Source organism: Tyto alba, unplaced genomic scaffold, assembly GCF_018691265.1.
Source record: "Tyto alba isolate M040663 unplaced genomic scaffold, T.alba_DEE_v4.0 Super-Scaffold_7, whole genome shotgun sequence".
In the NCBI taxonomy this organism is placed as follows: domain Eukaryota; kingdom Metazoa; phylum Chordata; class Aves; order Strigiformes; family Tytonidae; genus Tyto; species Tyto alba.
The window spans coordinates 15,622,498-15,641,323 of NW_024881328.1; the positions used below are offsets into that span (position 1 = coordinate 15,622,498).

Below are 18,826 nucleotides of genomic sequence, written 5' to 3' on the forward strand. Positions count from 1 at the left end.
AATCCTCGGAGCTGCCTTCCTTTTTGAGAGAGGGGGGTATTCATGAGAGCTCTCTGCAGCTCTGCTGTGACTCCCGGGGCCATCTCTACTCACCTTCTAGGAGGGCAAGGCAGGGAACCAGGAGGGGTTAGAGTGAACCAGCTGTGACAAGAGAATGGATCAGTCTTCAGCCCCATCCGAGGCTTCATCCCCACTCTCTGAGGGGGAGGCTGAGCTCGGGAGTGGGTCTGGGGCTCGTTGGGCTGTGTCAGTACTGTATACGCATGTATATTTTATGTGTGTGTATATAACATATGTTTTTACAAGCAAACAAACAACTGAGCTGGGGGCTCTTTAAAATGTTCCAGCCACAGCGGTATCCAAAGGACAGGGGGGGAAAAAAAAAAAAAAAAAAAAAGAAAAGATAATTTTTTATTTTTTTTCCTCCAGGCATCTGATTTACTCTGTGACTCTGATGCTTATCAACAACGCGTGAAGATTGCAATAAGGATCCTCCCTGGAAGGCGAGGAGGAGTGACTTCCAGGGGGCTGGGAGGAGGTGGAGAGCAGCGCGGCTCTCGCCTATAAGGAGGTGCCCAGCGCCCGGCTGCCGCTTCCCAGCCGCAGCTCGCAAGGTGAATTTCCGCGGCAGCAGCCGGGGGAGCGGGCTGGGCACGGCACGGCTCGGCACGGCTCGGGCGCTGCCGCCGGCGGTTGGAACGGCTCCTCCAAGGGCCGAGGAGGAGGGTCCCTCGGCCGACCCCGGCTCCCCCTTCGCCCCGAGTGCCTGGATGCTGGATGGAGTAAATGAGCGGAGGAAGAGGGAGCGCACGGAGGCTGAGAGGCGCTCGGAGACCGGGACCGGGGGAGACAGGCGGGCGGCTGGCTTCCCCCTCCGGGGCTGAACATGGATTCCCGAGCCCTCGGGGGCTTCGCTCTGCTGCTCTTCAGTTTTTGGCACCTGGGATTAACTGCAACAAATTGTGAGTAGCGGGAGCGCAAGGAGTTGTCTGAGGTTGGGGCGGGGGTGGTGGGTGGGGGTCAAGGGAGAGACGGGAAAAAAAAAACTCCATAAAAAAAGGGAGTTATTGCAACGTGACCTCTAAGAAAGTTAGCCCGGGTCCGGTTGCTAATGGAGCTTAGAAATGTAAAGTTGCGGCCAGATGGAGGGATTGCTCGCTACCGTCCTGCTGCTGTGGACGTGGAAGTGAGCGGGAGCCGCCAGAGCCCGCAGCGAGCCGCTCGCTGCTTCTCCCTCACGGTTTTCTTTCCTTCCGCTGGCCGCGTTTTTTTCGCGGCCAGTGTTGCTGCCGCTCGCCCGGCCTTGGCTGTGGCCGCCGGCTTGGACGGGGCCGGCGCCGGGCGCCTCAGCCCGCGGGGCTGGGGGGCGTCGGTCCTTCCCCCCCCGAGTCGGGGGGTACCGGCCTTTTGCGGGCGCAGCCTCGCCCCAATCTGGCGGAGCAGCGCCGGTGGCACCGGGCACCTCCTGGGTCCCGGGGTGTGCTCGCCGTCCCCTCTCCCCTCCCTCGCAGCATCCCGGGTGGGAAATCCGTGTTCGCTTCTTCTTCCTCGGGAGATCTCCTCGTAAGTTTTCCCACGTATTGGCTGCTGGCCCTGCGGGCGGTGGCAGCGGCGGGCTTGTCCCCGCAGGCAGCAGCCTCCCCCGCCGCTGGGCTTTGCAGCTCCGCGGCGGGCGGGGACCGGCTCTACGGGGCTTTCGGCCAGCGCGGTGCAGACGGGGAAACCTTCGGCTCCGCGGCGGGCCCTGGAGCCCGGGAGCGGGAGGAGGAGATGCTCCGGGGCCTGTCTGCCCCCTCCCACCCCCCACGCACCGTGGGGAGCGCGGGGCGGGGGCGGCCGATGCCGCAGGGAGCGGGAGCGGCGCCCCGCGGTGCGCCCACACCCCCCACCCCCCCCCCCCCCGGCCGCGGCCCGTGGGGCGGCGCTGGGCGGGCGAGGGCCCCGCCGGGGCGCGGCGGACGCTAGGGGGCGCTGTTGTCCCGCCGGCGGCGCGTGGCGGCCGCCCCGTCCCGCCCGGCCGGGCCCGATCCGGCGCTGGGGGGTGGGGGGGGGGGGGGGGCCGGCGCTGCCCCCCCTCACCCCCCGATAACGTCTGCCAGGAGAGCGGTTGAGCGGAGGGCGGTGAACTTTTGTCTGCCTTTTTTTTTTTTTTTTAATTTTCAGTCAATTAAATTACGGTTAATATGTTTTAATAATGCTCACGAATGCTAAATGGCAGGCGATTTAAGGCTGAAGCTTGCCATTACTGATGCAGTCATAAAGTTAATTCCTAACACTTAAAAAGAAACTCTGCATTAATGAGTTTTACTATTTCACGGGTGACAGTTTAATTTGCCAGTGCCAATAAACATTTCCATTGAATACACACTGCTTCCTAAATATTTAGGAGTCAATCTTTTTAAAGCATAATGATCAATGGTTTTATTATACTGTACAGATTTTACTTATTCATTGAGCAATGAATTAGCATGGAATCAGCTGTAAGTGCTTTCCCTGGAGCTGAGTGAAGGAGCCTGTGAATCTGTAATAGCTACAAGTTCCCTAGAAACCTCGTTAGATTTGCATGTGAAGATATCTGTGTGCGCAAACGGACCTCGATAATTGCAGCCAGTATGAAAATTCATCACCTTCTTAAATAAATCATCTCTGTATGTTGGAGCTCAGGGAAGCTGTGCTCCCTTCCTCATTTTTGGGCTAGGAAAGCTTATATTGAACGTTATGTGCCTGTAAGTAGTATCCTGAAGTATATTTAAACAGCTACATCAAAGTGCCATTGCTTTTAAGGATTACTGAGTTCCCAGGTACCCAGTAAACTTTCCAACAGAAGTTACCAAATTCTGCAAATGGGAAGGCTTAGTCCACACCACAGTCAGGAGCTGAAGTCCTTATATTTGAAAGCCAAAGTGCAAATGGAAAAGCATTGCTCTGTGCCATCCTCAGTGTGAAGTCTGGATGAAGGAATATCCTTTGGATGCCTATGCTGGTTCATTTACAATGGCTTCAGCAGGCTTGTTTCTGATAGGTTTTGCAAAAAAAGAACAGAATGGGGGACAGTATTTACAGTGGAAAAGGAGTATTTAAGAAAATGCTTAAATAAAACAAAGAAAAATAAAATAAAATACATTTATTAAATAAAGAAATTAAGTAAACTTTTATTCAGTTTTCTTTCTAATATCTAACATGGTCTTAATGTAATTTGTTGTGTGTTTGTTTTTTTTTTTTTTTTTTTTTTTATTTCCTTTGCTTCTAAATTTGGAAATGCCTAAAAATTCTTCTCTTCTCACTTATTTAGTTTCTGTAAAGTAAAAATCCTCAATAAGTCAAAATCTTCCCCACCACTAGGATATTTTATTTCAATTTCCTCTTTGGTAATAGATTTTAATTAAACAAAGTATTGCTAAAGGAGCTGCTTTGAAACACAGCTACAGGCTAGGGGTCAGTAGACATCATTAGAAAGATCAGAATCACCAAATGCTAATAAAACATAAGAAATTCATCCTACTTTGATTTTTGCAATAATTTATTACATTAGGTAAATAGAGCAGCACTAGGAGTTCCCAGGATACTAATTACTAGAAAATGAATAAATAGCCATGTGAGTAACATTGGAAATGTGTTGCATATGATATTCAGGGGGAACTGAAACTTCTACATTTATCAGGTAGACAAGGAGATACAAAGCCTTGCCCGCTATATAACAAATTAGTTGCCCTTTAGCAGCACATTCAGTGCTCTGGAAACATTAGTAGCTTCGGTAAGTCTAGATTTCCAGTTTTTGAGTGCATTATTTTTTCTCCTTTTTAAAGTTAGGGGGAAATAGTGAAAAATAAGAGAAGATAAATGAACTTATGTTTTCCCCAGCTGCTTTGACATAGGAGTTGAGGGCTAGTCTGCAGCTGCAGATAAGAATTGCAGGAACGTTTCTGGTTAGCGATTCTCCACCTGATTTCATGTCATGCATCTTAGAAATTTTTCCTACTGTTGTTTTACATAATATGCCCCCCACGGCCCCTTATTTATATCCTTCTTGACTTTTCTCACATGGCCACCAAGATGTAGCAGATTAAAACACCTCCTGGAGAAAGCGGCATCTTCTGACTCTCTTGCAAAAGTTATTCTCAGAAATAATTACATGTTTCTGTTCCTGAATACAGCCTCTTCTTCCTTCCATAGAATCACTAGTGTTTATTATCCCAGTTCACTAGCATTTATTTACCTGATTATGATCATACCTTAAACCTGGTCATAACTGTCAGCTGAAGCTACAGAAATTCAGTGTGTGGTAGAATCGGATCTCCTATTGAACTTCTTATTGAAATATATGGTCAATGTATGGTTCACCACTCTGCAGTTGATTTAGACGTGGCCTTACAGGAGGCTGTCTTGAATAACTCTATTCAGTTAAAATGTAGGTAGTGTGTGTCTGTTTCTACTTACTTGGAAATATTAAAAAAAAAAAAATTAAAACATACATTTTCTTGGAAAAGGAGATTTTTTTTTTTTTTTTTTTTTTTTTTCAGGCACCAAAAGCATTCACTGTGATTTTGGCCTTCCTCTGCAGTGATCTAAATTGATGGTAACTGTGCAGGAGTCAGACAAGTGTAAGTGAAAACTTCCAGGAGAAAATTTGACTCTGGATACTTGAGGTCATCAAGATCAGTAGTGTATCTGGGACTTGTAACAGCATGAATGAGACCCGATGGGTCAACAGTGGTAAAGCCAAGAGGTCTCTTAAACAGTGACCTTTCTATCTGTGTGGTCAGAAATGCTAATTTTTGAAAAGAGCTGCTGAAATAGGTAGAATATTGATCACCTGATTTCCGTTTGTGGCTCATTTGCTTGCAGGCTGAGTAAAAGGGATTGGACACACATCTTTGGCTTTTCCTCTGGCTCCAATACTTAAATATTCTTTACAAAAGACTAGTATTCAGACATGCTTTCCTCATTTTAGTTCTATATAGGGACAAAAACATATACAAATAGCTTTCTCATGCCTTCAGATGCACCAATGAAGAGATGTTACAGAATAATGGTATTTCCCAAGAGAAAGTCTGTCAATGACCCACTGCTGATCAGCAGCTCTCTTGCACGTCTGTCATTATCTAGCATTCAATCAGTTTGACTCAACTAGCACTCCTTGGCTTTGAATCAGTCTTAAAGATGGTCTCCACAGACTACAATGGTCTTTGGATTCTGCATCCACTAGGCAGATGGCATTGCCAGCTCACAGGAAGCTATCCAGGGTTATTATCTCAGTATCAAATACACTGTCTGCTTGGACTTTTTTTTGTTGTGTTTTTTTTTTTTTTTTCTTTATTTTCTCTTAATGTCATGCAAATGCAGCAGGATTTCTCATTTAAATTAACTGCAAGAAGAAATTGTTTTCAAATGTGCTTGTTACATTCGTACAAAGTATAGACTTCAAGTGGAAAATATGGTGATTCTGGGTAGAACACCGCACTTATGGACCTCTCCCAGCACATGAAATGTAGAGGCTTCTGCCAGCACCCCAATGAGTGTAGGACTGGTGAATATTTTTTAATCACTGTAATCATTCTTTTACCAATGGGAAACTGAGGCAATGTACCATAAGCAAGCCTGGAGATAGGTTCTCACATTGATTGTACATTCAAGTATCTAAAAAGAAAAAATCCTTTGGGGTCAATTGAGTTGGTCCCATATGGCATGATCTTGTCCCGTGCTCTGTTGTTAGATCATATTCATATTTGCCCTGCTATATGTAATTATTTCTAAATCCGTGGATTACTCCCCATTTCCTCTTCCTCTCCCTCCCCTTTTCTGCTGCTATTTGAAGCAAGCGGGGTTTGGATAGCTGAATACTGAAATGAATAAGAATCTGAAGGCAGTGAGAGTGTGGGATGGGATTTACTTATTTTTAGCCCCCAAAATGCATTTTCTATTGATGTGACAGGTTTCAGTTCACTTGGCAAACTTGAATTACTGTTCTGAAAAAGATGAGAATGAGAAAAACACAGACCTGCAGGTGTATCTGCCAGCATCACACATGACAGAGGCTTGCTAGATACATCAGCTTTCCCTTACCCTGCCAGCCTCTGGAGTCCTACCAAGTGTTCAAGGGAGTGGGCTCTCTGTATAGGACACCACAGAACCTGCTGTGTGTTTTTTTATTTTTTTTTAAAATAAAGCACTGCTGGGTTTTACACACACACACACACCCACACACACACACCCACACACACCCACACCCCAAAATTGGGGGAAAGATATTCTGGTCCAGTAGCATTCATTTTTTTTAAGGCTGCTGCTGTCATACTGGTACAAGGGCCACATTTGCATCATGTCTGTAGGATGTGGTTCTTGCTGGACACATCTTTTCTGGGTCTGTGCAGAAAGGAAGGGTGCAAAAGAGAAAAGAACTGGTAGATCTGTATGAATGTTTTCTTTCTGCTGTCTGTAAAGTGTCTTTAAGAGATATGGACTGTTTGGTTTGGTTTTGTTTTGGTTTTTTTGTTGGTTGGTTGGGGTTTTTTCCATTCTTAACTAAACTCCCTCTACTCAAACCAAGAAAGAGGGGAAGAGAGTACTATAATCCTGATGTAATAAAGGTTTAAAATTACAGACAAGTCTTGGAGGTTTTGACTGCATCACTTGGTAGAGTGGGAAACATCAGTAGACCTATTAGAGTGTCTCTGTAGAGTCAGAGGTAAACAAGAATTTTTTTGTACACACTGCTGCACTGATATCATTGATAATTAATTTCCTTGTATTAATCTTGTCTCTGAATTTTCTAATTGCCCTGTGCAGATTCTTGTGGGCTGATAATGCCATCTGTTCAGTGGATCAGTGCAACTGATGGTGTTATAAATGATGAAAACAATGCAATATAGAATCTAGAGAAAAAAAAAAAAAAGATGCCAAAACATTGATTTATTTATTTTTAATTATCCACTCTGTTAAACAGTAAAAAAAAAAAAAAAAAAATGATAGTCCATAGTGTAGTGATCTAACTGACCTTCTAAATAGATATGCAGACAATATTTCAGATTTTAGCTGGTATTTGCTCCCAAAATAAAAGAAAGTAACTTAGTAAAAGAGAGAACATGAAGCCATTTGTAAATGTCATGAAGGATCTTGCCTGATATATATTCCAGGAGAGGAAACCCCATTTTTCTGGCTGTGTTTTCCCTCTGCATGATGCTAGCTCTTTCTCTAGATTCTTACAAACATATGCTAGAATTCAGATAACTTGGTCTGTTTCCTACAGATTTTTGTGCTCAGAGATTATCAACACAGGTTCTGAATAAAGCAGAGGAGTTCTGCGTGGACCTACCTATTTATGATACTAAATAGGTATTAGAGTATTGGTTGGTTCAATTATTACTGCATTTTGTAACCTGTGAATTAAAAGCCTGCAGAGTTGATTTTTTGAATGTACAATTGTAGTACTTTAACTGAAAATAAGATACAGAGCTTAGAGAGACAAAGTGGTCTTCTTGGTAACGGCAGCTTTTATTTTATCTAGTGTTTCTCTCTACCTTAATGAAGAACTCGCCAGTGTTCAACCTCTCAGTCTCTAGTGCAACCCCAGAGGTCTCAACCTGCATCAGCATTGAATAACCCCAAATACCCAGAAGTGTGCTACAGACAGGGCAACAGAATGTGATGAGTTTGTGGACATCTGCCATGGAAGAAGGAAATCTTTTTATCACAGAAGTTGTTTGTGGAAATAATTTTGGAAGAGAGATGCTTGTTCAACTCTTTCAGACACTGTATATGTATGAATATATTTCCAGGTTGAGAAGAAGGCTTTAGTGTTAGAAATAAATGTCAAGAAATGATTCACATAACAAAAGCAGCACTAGTGCCTTAGTGTCCTTCTGTATCAGTGGCAGCATACAAGTGTAACTTTTGTCTTCATCCTATGCACGTGCCAAATCAGAGAGAGGAGTCAGGCTAGGAATCAGATCCCTGTATGGCAGTGTGTTGCATATGGAAGGAATTTTCTAGTAACGCAGGGTGCAAATAAGTTTTTAAGTGAACTAATAGATTTTTTCCCTCAGTTTGAGTCTAATTGAAACTGGCTTTGGGTAACAGCAGCTCAACTCTTTCTGTTTTGTCATGAATGGTGATTACTTAAACTAAACTTAAAGTAATATTCATCAACATCAGTGGGATTCAAGATCTAGAGGCTATTTCAGCTCCAGGATTGTGTTGGTGGGCTTGTACTGAGCCAGAGAAGTCCAGATTCCTGACCATAGAGGCTGGCTTATTGTTGAGTTGGATGTAGGTGCTGGAGGCTTGCTGGGGAGTCTCTGTGATTCCCTCCTGTCATCGTCAACATCAGATACATTATACATTATACCAGTGGCTAGCTTATAACACGCCAACACTGTTTTCATGCTGGACAGCACAATGCCAAATTTGAGGTTAAGGGGTATTCTTAATGAGCATCACTGTTACATGAATTCCTAAGAGCAGTAACAAGGAAAAGCTAACTTTGTAATTGCTCATTCAATGCCATTCTAGACTATAAAAGGTTTTTAGAGGCTGGTGTTAATATACTCTTTTCCAAACTGTTAATTGCCTGGGATCTGTGTGATCTTTATGAGATAGAAGAGCACAGAGTTACAGCGGGACACACTGCACTCCTTTCAGCCTGGTACCCAAAAATACTTGAAAGATATTCAGCAACAACCACAGCAATGGAAACTGCTAAGAATAACTGTGGTATCATTCTGGGTAACACTTACCGTTTGACACTGGTAATTAGAGTTTAGCATAGAGCTCCAACATATGAAACGGAATGGTATTCAATACTAACCATTGTGTCACAGTAGCAATTGGACGGTAAAGGAAATAAATGTGGTTTCATTCTCTGTTTTATTGTGTGTATTGAGAAGGATTGAGTGTGGGCCCTTAGGAATTCTGGAGCATAAATTTTTCTTTTAAAACTATTCAGTGCACTGTGTTGCCAATGTAGTAAATAATAATAATCATTTTCAAATGGGTAGAATCCTCTCTTTGTTCTTAACTGGGCAATAAGGAGCTGATAAATGTTGTACTGCCTGGATAAGAATTGGCAAGTTCCATTTACTTCGGCTCTAAATGGTGAGGCATTATTCCTCGATGACAATGGTTCTTCACTGATGACAGCTCGTCAGCAATCCAGGAACAGAAACAAATACCTTGTGATCTATGTCACCAGTGACATAGCTGCAGTCGTTCCCGTATTAGTTCAGTGATGTCTCTATATGTTTGGGCCTAAATTTCCCCCACTTCTGGTGCACATACTACGAGCCATTGCTCTCTGTCCTCCTCCTAAGTCATAAAAACAACCAACTGAGCATTAATAAGGCCGTTTTCTTCCTTTCCTCCATGTAAAATTATCACTGGAGCAGGAAGGGAAATGGCATTTTTAAACTGGAGAATATGTGGTGTGTCTATAAAGATATACGTAAGGAAAGAAACAGGGGATGGAGTGTGTTCTTTGTAGGGAAAGAGGGGAGGTCACAAAGGATCTTCTCTCAGTTTCCCATTACTAGTGGCAGTTTCCTAATGCACTCAATGAGGAGGTCTGAATTAATGGTCCAAGTGAGTCATCAGTGAACTGTTAGGACTAACACATTCATTTGTAGTAATCAGAATTGATTTATGAATAGGACAAAAGGGACTAAATATGCTATGAAAATGCATGTTGTAGATTTTTTTTTTCCCCCTGATGAATAATTCATCCTCTTCTAGTATCCATGAAAACAAAAACACTGTGCACATAAGAACCCATTAAAGAAGTTAATCCCACAAATGGCTGAACACGGAGAAAATCAGCTTTTGTTTTAAAAGGTAGATTTACTCAAATCTTCTCTAATTTGATTTGCCAGTGGGGTATAATTTAAGTCAAACAAGTTAGGAGCATTACTTGCTATATGAAGGTCTAAATATTTAATAGATTATAAGAAATGCCTGCCCCACAGGATAATGAGCTAAGGAGCACTCATTCTCCACCGTGCAGAGGGTAAGCTAAACCCAACAGAAATAGCAAGCAAAATGGAGAAGGAGCTTCTGTTCACAGGACATGGTCCTCTAAAGCTGGCCTTTGGAGCAATTGTGGTGCACCTGCTGTTCTAAATAATCCTGGGGAAACTATCTCTGAGTAATGATAGTGACTTTTTAGTAGCTGTAAGGGTCCATGGTCTCCACATGGCTGTGAAGGTGCTCACAGTGAACCTCTCCTAGCCAGAGCACATGCTTTGGAACATTCAGGGTGCTGTGCACTCAGATAATTCCAGTGGGCATCTGCCTGTCTGCCTCTGGACAGTCATGTCAGCAGGAGGTGGAGCATCAGCGCCTCAATGGAGGCTGGTGCTTCAGAGGAGCTGAAGTGTTTTTGTCCTGGTTCGGGCTGGAATAGGGTTCCTGTTCGTTTTAGTAGCTGGAGGAGTGCTGCAGCACCCTGAGACCCCAAGGGCTCCCCAGGCCCCAGTGCCCTCACCTGTGTGCGGGGGCGGGGGGAGCACAGCTGGAGGGCTGGGCCCCGATTGGCCGATATCCCCTGTCATGTGACATCGTGCTCACTATATAAAGGCAGGAGAGGGCTGGGAGGGGCTGCCCCTTCTGGGAGTGTGGCTGTGGGGCCTTTGTGTTTGGGATTGCCGGCTGGGAGCAGGCGGGTGTCGGTCGGCGGACGGTGAGCAGCTGTATTGTACATTACCTGCTGATATTGCTGTCAGTGTATTATTCTGTTACTATTGTTAAACTGTTTTTATCTCAACCCACGAGTCTCCCTTTGCCCCTCCGATTCCCTCCCCGTTCCCAAGTGGGGGAAGGGTGGGTGAGCGACTGTGGCATTTAGCTGCTGAGTAGGCTCAAACTACAACAGTTTTGTCTAAAGCTACCTAGGAAGTTTCTGAAAAAAACAGAATATGACCTTGGATGTATTGGATTCTGGGTGTGCACTTTACCCGTAGGCTGCCCTACCCATGGTGTAACTGCTTATGCAGACACTAAACAGAACAGCAGAGAGAAGGGAGAAGAGAATCTTTACACAGACAGAACACTGCCATTAGATTTTTCTCTACATGCCCCCCAAAATTCAGAGGGGGTAGTTTCCGTTGTTTTATTATTTTTAAATTTTGTATCAAAACATTTTGCCTTTTAATTTTAGAGGAAGAACCTCCTTCTGCAACCCCTAGGAAGATTAAACAGCTATGGCATTTTTCACAGAGACTGTTTGTTTGGAAAAGAAAATGAAAATTTGATTAATTTCAATCGGATGTAGCTTGCAGCATTCAAATATTTATACATTATCAAACTCCCTTTTCCCAGTTCTGCTTCTTAAGTGCAGAGCTCATCTTATATGTAATATTAATTCTCATTATTCTTGGACAGTTATTCACTGAATTCTTGTGCAGACTCTGTTCATCTAGGACCTGGTCTAAACTTCCTGAAAATGAAGGGAATGACTCGTATTTGAATTTCAGATCATTTTTTCCTCAGAAGTCAGCTCATCCAGTGTGTAAATCCTTGTTATTATTCTCCTGTGAAGTTTATTTTTCTTAAAGCCTGTCTGGCAATGTATGCAATACAAGATGTGTTTGTACCTGTCAGTATGAAGAACTAATAATTCTCCTGATGGTTGCTGCTCCTTTTGAGTACCTTGTATGAGAGTGCATTGGCCTGCTCTTTTGTCATATTCTATGCCAACCTTGAATCCAATTTATTGACAATATAAGTTAAAGTTGCAGACCCTTTTGAATTCTTCTTTGCATTTTTTACCAACAGTTGTTTTGTTTCCTGGGTCCTCCTGTTTGGTTGAGTTGAGGTGAATACCAGCCACTGTAACACATGGGATTACATTGTGATAATAATGTTTTACAAGCATTAGGGAAAACACTTTAAATGCTCTAAAAAAAAGCTGGCAGTCCAAGGGTATTCTTGGTTGTCTTTCTTCCAGGCAGGTATGAGTTCCCATTGCTGGTGCTTCTGGGTGGACAGATGAAATCTTGTTCTAGCCTGGAAAACATATAGCTAGCTTTTTGTTAGTAACATTAAGTACATGAGGTTGCTCATGACAGAGTAGAAAAGTCCTCATAAATAGATTTAAAAAAGAAAAATTCTATATTTTTTCCCATTCTTGGATCCCTGCTCTGAAGAAATGCATTAAGTAATTTCCTTTGTTTTCTGGCGGAGAGCTACTGTATGATTTCTGTGATCTAGGAAAGCCACCAAAGAATTTAAGGACTTGGATCTGCCATTCATGTGAAGCGTATAGGCTGGAACCAGGTATTATGGGGAGGAAAGGATGAACTGAATCAGGCTGAAAACTAGTATTGTCAGTCATTCCCGAGTTCCAAATTTCCCTAAAATGGCTAACATTAGGCATTTTAACTATAACATTAGATTTGTTTGCAAATTATAAACTCTTCTCTCTTTAAAAATCTACATCTGGTAGCTGGTACTGTTCCCTGGGCCTCCTCCAGAGAGGCTGTGCATAATTTGAAGTAGTCTATTTACTGCATCGTTATGAGTTTGGATTACAAACTTCTTTACACACCCACATTCATCAGTGTCTGCAAAAGCCCAAACTATTTTTCAGACAAGCAAGAGAGATGTGCTTTTCATCTGTGCTTTTGCTCAGGAGCGGTGGTTGACTTTGTTGGGGAAGGTCAACCAATATGAAAGAAGTGGCTTACTTTCTTGAGACCTCAGCAGAGTAGATAGAAAAAAAAAATCACTAAATCGTAAGTAATTTTCCACTTTAGCTTATGGAAGGAGGTATCAACCACCATGACTCATCCCATTTCACAGCAAATACATGCTATTTGACTTGACCTGACAGGCTTGATCCAAACCCTGACAGTACTGTCATTTGGTCTGGACATCAACAACTTGTGTGAATTAAATAAAGAAGTCCTGATTTGAAAGCCTTTCTCTGATTACAAGCAGACAGTGAGTCAGAGCTATAACAGAACAGATTTTTCCTCCTACTCTCTCCACCCTCCAACCCCGCCCCTCCACCCTAACTTAGTAGCATCTGATTTATAGTGCCTAGTTTTTTGCAACTTCATCTAATTAGCACAGGCACTGGGGTCACTATTCTAACACCTGACAGACTTTACAAGGGAACACCACAATTACAAGTGCAATTATCTGTTTTTCTGCTGCACTGAAAAATGTAGCATATGAAAATTAACATAAAACCCCTAAGTGTTAGGATGAAAGTGTGGGCTTTAGGGGAGAGGCACCATCTTCAAATGTGAAAGGCTTGGGTTTGGTGCTTGACTATTTGAAAGTTTTCCTGGGTGTCATTAGGTGACGTGTTTAATTGCTCTGAGCTTGAGTTTACCTGGTTTATCTCATTAGGGCTAAATGTTCATCTCTTCTAGTGTGTGCGGACTTACACCTAACAACAGGGGTTAGAGAACGAGGCACTTATGCTAGGCAGTAACTTAATATAAACAATAATGCTATTAGCAACTTATTTTAAAAGTACTGGCTGCATCAATGAATAATGGAGTCTCTAAACCGTTGTGATTGTGCTGTCTCTCCCTGGTGACTTCCATAGCGGTCTGTATTCAGCAGTTTTTAGGATCTTTGTGTAAATCTACAATTATGCAGTCTTCAATGTGAGACCTATGGGCTGGTTGGCTGTAAACCAGGAAAACAGAACATTCTTTTTGAGCACTGTGCCCTTCCAGTCATTTCTGTAGGGCATGTGGATGTAACTTGCATCTCCCTAAAAGAGCACTGGTGCTAAACTAAAACTGTGTGGTGGAAACGATACATCCATGCTAAGTTAAAGAATAATAACCAGTTAAATATGACTACAAAAGTACTGTCCTGAGATAACCTTTCTCTTGTGCAGTTCTTTTGGCTATTCCCTTTTATTTCTTACATTAAGGGAAACTATAATCTTAGCTTAGAGGAAATTTAGAGCAAATCTATAAAGTCATGTTCAAGCTAAGCTTTGTAAATTCCAAGACAGGCACTTAATTCAGTGTTCAGGCAGGGAGAAAAACAGTTCACAGCTGGAAATGCCTGTTCCTGTCTTCCACGAGATGAACAGAGAAGGGTAATTGATTTAGACTCCTTCAGGATAGGAATGGGTTTTCTGTGTTAGTATGAAGCACAAGGTCTTCATCCTAGTAGGAATATTTCTTCATGCCAGTGATGATAACAGCGAAGTCTCTGCTCTGAAGACTACATATGAATGCAAATGCATCTTCTCCTTCTTCCGCATATTTGTAAGTATGTCACTAACTGGTGGCAGTCTTTGATGTCTTTGAGCAAATAACTAGTCTGATGAGAACAGCCAGACTGCTCTAGCCTGGGACTAGTGAACTAGTCCTTCAACCCTCAAGGAATTAAAACTTTTTTGGAGTTGCCCTTAACTAGGAAATAGGAAACTCACTAAGATGATATTGAAGGTAGCAAATTCTTAGATATCCACTATCTATGTAAACCTCTAGATTTTCTTCAACTAGGAAATAATGGTGATGGAAAACCCCTCCTCCTTCCCATGTCCATAACCTATTTTTGAGAGTAAATATACGAAAGAAGGTGGGAGTCATTCACGATACTCCAAAGCATTACATTAATCAATAAGCCCATTTATTTCATTGAGCCTATTCTTGTATGAAGCAGAGAACCAAAGAGAAAGTCTGAGGCTAGTACTACAATCTTTAAAGCCAAATGCAGCTGTGTGATTATCCCCCTCCATGATAGTTTGAGTGATTTCAAAACTGCTTCCTGTAATTTTCTTACACATAACAGCAAATAAATCGTATGCTCGTACTTAGTGTATTATGAATAAAAAGCACATAACATAGCCTCACTTCATTCACTGAAGTGACCAAGAAGATCAAAACAAAGTGAAACAGTCATCAGCTATGCAAATGAACAAGGCTTAGAGCGAATCTGCCTATGTTAAGTCAGTAATTTGATGGGTTGTTTTTTTGATTAAGCTTCCCTAGGGGGAAGGAAAGGTTTAATTAAAAAGAGATTCAAGGGCAATTCAGAATAATAAGTCATGTCTATTTTATCTCTGCCAGAGCCTTGGAAAATTGGTGACTGCTGATGGAACAGGTTGAGGTGCAAATAGGAAAGAAGTAGGACCGTCTTCTTCATGAGTTTGGACCTTTCCATCTCCACTAACCACTGTTTTCAGTCTTTCCCCTCGTGATAGCAATGGAGTCAGCAAAGGCAGCTTTTCTCTGCTGCTCTTCCTCAGATGTCTTTTACTTCTTTTTTCTGAGTAGAGGAATTTCAATTACAACAACTTGTCAAAGACCTGAGATGTGGCAGGCTGCAACATCAAGCTACTTAGGTGTTGTGGTGTCATTTCAGCTAGATTAAAAGCCAAGTCCCTCAAATATTAAAATGCTGGTAGAATCAAGTGTCTGTCAAATAAGTAAGGAAATAGAAAAGACCTTCCTGAATACAGAAGAGCCCTGGAATTTTACAGGTCAGTAAAGGATTCGTTTCAGATGGATGTCTTTTAGAAATGGATGAATAATCTTCCAAGTTTGTTGGTCGGTTTTGATGAAAGAACAAGTGAGAAAGTCCTTCTAGTGCTGTTTCTAAGAATCTTTGGGGAAATTATCTTAATTTTTCAGGTCTCATTATGTTTCTGTGCCTGATGCTCTGTTTATTTAACATTTAAATACCTGCCTTTGTAGTTTGAAAGGCAAATTGCTACAGAATCTCATTAGGACTATTGAGGTTAGGTTTTACATAAACATGTTTCAGTTGAGTCCAGAGGATTTAATTCTTGGCATATTGTTTAGAAAAGCAATTGTGCACTTAAGCAATGGTAACTGAAATCAGTACTCTTTATGCTCACTGAAGTAAAATGTTCCAGTTAACAGTATCAGAAACCAGAATGGTTCAACTGAAGGAAAAGTATTTAATAGACTCTGAATATTGAAAAGTATATAGACCTGATGAAAATAAATTCTCCCTCTTCCCCTTCTTTTAGGGGAATTTAACTTTTTTTTTTTTTTTTTTTTTTTTTAATTATTTACAACTTGAAATCAAATAAAGAATGCTTAGCCCTAATGATGAGCCATGAAATCCCCAAAGTACGCTGTTTCTGAATTCTGGTGCCTATTCAGTTCACAATTTCCTATTGTAAATGGAACACTTGAAATTTGATCTTAAATAGGTATGCCCGAATTTTTGTACTGACTTATGTGTGCATTTACCTATACATGGCATTTTAACAGAAAAGTTGTATGTGTTCTTTGTACAAAGCAGGATAATATTTTAGATGTTGTTGCTTTTATAGAAACCTATTTATTTTCAATTACTAAAATAAAACAAAAAATGGGGTGGTGGAATCAAGCAGTTGCCTGATGAAATCCATTAATTTCCATTCTTATATTTTATTATTGCCTTTGTTATACTCTTTTTCTTTTGGGGAGGGAATAATTTTCTAAGATTTAATAGTTTCAATATTCTGTTTTATCAGACATTTATAATTTTTTTTTGAAGATGACTCATTAGGAACTTGACTCTGGTATGCAATTCTTTCCAAGAATTTCTTTAATTTTTTATTTTCTATCATTTGTCATTTAATGATGGCTAGTGAGCCCCTCATGGTCTGCAATACCAAGAAAACTATACTGTGATGAGCTAAAGGAATCTGCTATGATTAAACTCTCCCTGTTTCTCTATGCAATTCATGCATAAAAATTTTCCTGTGATGCAAGGGATAGACTCTTTGTACTGATTGTGTCCCATTTTAAGAATAACAAAGAATTTGCCTAGAAAGGGATGTTATTGGTTGCCCTTATGCCTTCTGAGACCTCTACACAAACTCTTGCTGCAGTTTCTGGTAAGAAGGAAGATTATATCCAGAAGGATCTTCACGCAGGCATCTGCTCTGATTTCTGTCTCTGCCATTTAGTTGGTTCTCTTCAGTCACACTGCAAATACTGGCCTCTCTTTTTATTTATTTTTTTTAATTATTATTATTATTCTCTTTTCCTCTTGCTTATTCTGACCAGCTCTCTGATTCAATGACTAATCTGTGTCTCAAACTCAAAGAAACCAAACAGTGAGCTGCTTCTCCTCCCACGATCTCTCTAATTCTCATCACTTTTAAGTGCAGTATCACTGTCCTCTGTGTCCTTTAGGTTTATCATTGTAGACTCCTCTGGCTTTCCGCAGTTCAGCCTGTGTCCAAATCTTGTTACTTCCTCAAGATTAAACACAGTTTTCAACCACTCCATGTCATGCTGATAGATACAATCCTGCCTCTCTTCTATTAGAGGTGGTTGATGAGATGGTAAGTACTGGTTTATGGTGAAAGTCTGCATAAAGCTGAAAGAGAAGGGAAAGTGAGGGTCTTTTGATATAATAATAATAATAATGAAAAACTCTAGTAATACTCCTAATTTCAGGAAAATCACCTTCCAAACAAAGAGACAGAGCCCCTGTTAGGAGAAGGAAAATGTGATTTTATCTGAAACTGCAGATCAGGTTTACTTATGTTCAGGCTGAACAAGCAGCTCAGAGAGACGGCAGAGTCTGCTTTAACTGCTTCAATGTAGCACCTCTCCTCTATATCTGTTGCTTACTTGGCTCTGGAAAGTCCTTTTTTCCAAGCCATGAGGTCCAAAATTTTGTAGTACCTGGTATTCAAAGTTAATTCCCATTTCCTTTGAATGCTTTTATATTTGCACACAGGTGTAAATGTGTAACTGTACATAAACATACACAGCTAATTATCTACTCTTTATGTATATGTATGTATAACTTTACATATAAATACCTACAAATAAATATAGTTGTATACATAGGTTAGGTGGCAGCTTTCAGATGTTCATGATCAAAAAAATGTTAAAGACCTGTACAGAGCTAATAGAATATAATGTGCTTCCCTGAAGATTGGAGAGTTTACATCTCTCCTACTGCCTCCTGATGAAGCAGAACCTGAGCTTTTCTATGGGACTTGTTGCATTTAGCATCTCATCTGAAAAAAAAAAAAAAAATCCAGATACTACATTTTGTCTTCATGGGATTAGAATGTTTTAAAAGATTTTGCAGTTAAATCCAAGGCACAAATATGCTATCTATAGACTTGTCCTCTCTGTGAGAAACTATATGGTTGTCTTATGCAATAATAAGGATTTTAAATTACTGCAGCTAGTAAGCCAGCTGGACAATGACATCATAAAGAAGAAGAGAGATTTCTTGTGTGGGCTTGAACAAATTGCCAACTTGTTCTATGTCCCAGCTTCTGCTGGGTCTTCCTGTATACTTTTCAGAAGTAGGGAGAGTGGCTTGGTAGTGCTTTAATCTTATTTTCCCCCCTTCAAAAATGCTGACTCAGTCAAGCCACAGAAGACTTGTCAACGGATGTTTAGACATAACGTTAAAGATATTCAGTTTATTGAATTAGTATTCTTATTATTCCTTTTATCTGCCAGTGATCTGAATCAAAACCAATTTTATTTTGCAAACTGTTTTTATTATTTCAATTTATTCTCTATTTTAGAGTGGAGTGGGAGGAGAATGGAGTGACAACAAACAAGCGTTCATGATTAAAATTTTCACAAGATAGAGGACATGTTTTTTTTCTCTCTAGATGTAACTAGCTTTTATAAAATATGCTAGATATTTTGCTTTTAAGGAAGAATTCTGTAAAATAAAATATTTAGCATATTGTATCATATTTATAAAGATGAATATATAAATCAGATTTCTGATAATGAAGCATGGTTGAAAATACACGATTGCCTAAAATTCAATTAAGGTTAACTATTAAGGAAAATCAACAGAAATGTTTCAACCATCATATTCAAAAATCCACATTATTTTCCTCCTGCATAATGGGAAAGTAGTT

General features: G+C 41.1%; 1 protein-coding gene across 1 annotated transcript in view; it reads left to right on the plus strand.

Annotated features, from left to right (window-relative positions):
- Nucleotides 1-603: 603 nt before the first annotated feature.
- The window catches only part of CNTNAP5 (contactin associated protein family member 5), a 286,970-nt gene continuing 268,747 nt past the window's right edge, over nucleotides 604-18,826 (plus strand). The window contains exon 1 of the mRNA XM_042784303.1: nucleotides 604-962. Within this exon, the coding sequence (XP_042640237.1) occupies nucleotides 887-962 (76 nt within the window). The 5' untranslated portion in view covers nucleotides 604-886. The remainder of the gene's footprint in view (nucleotides 963-18,826) is intronic.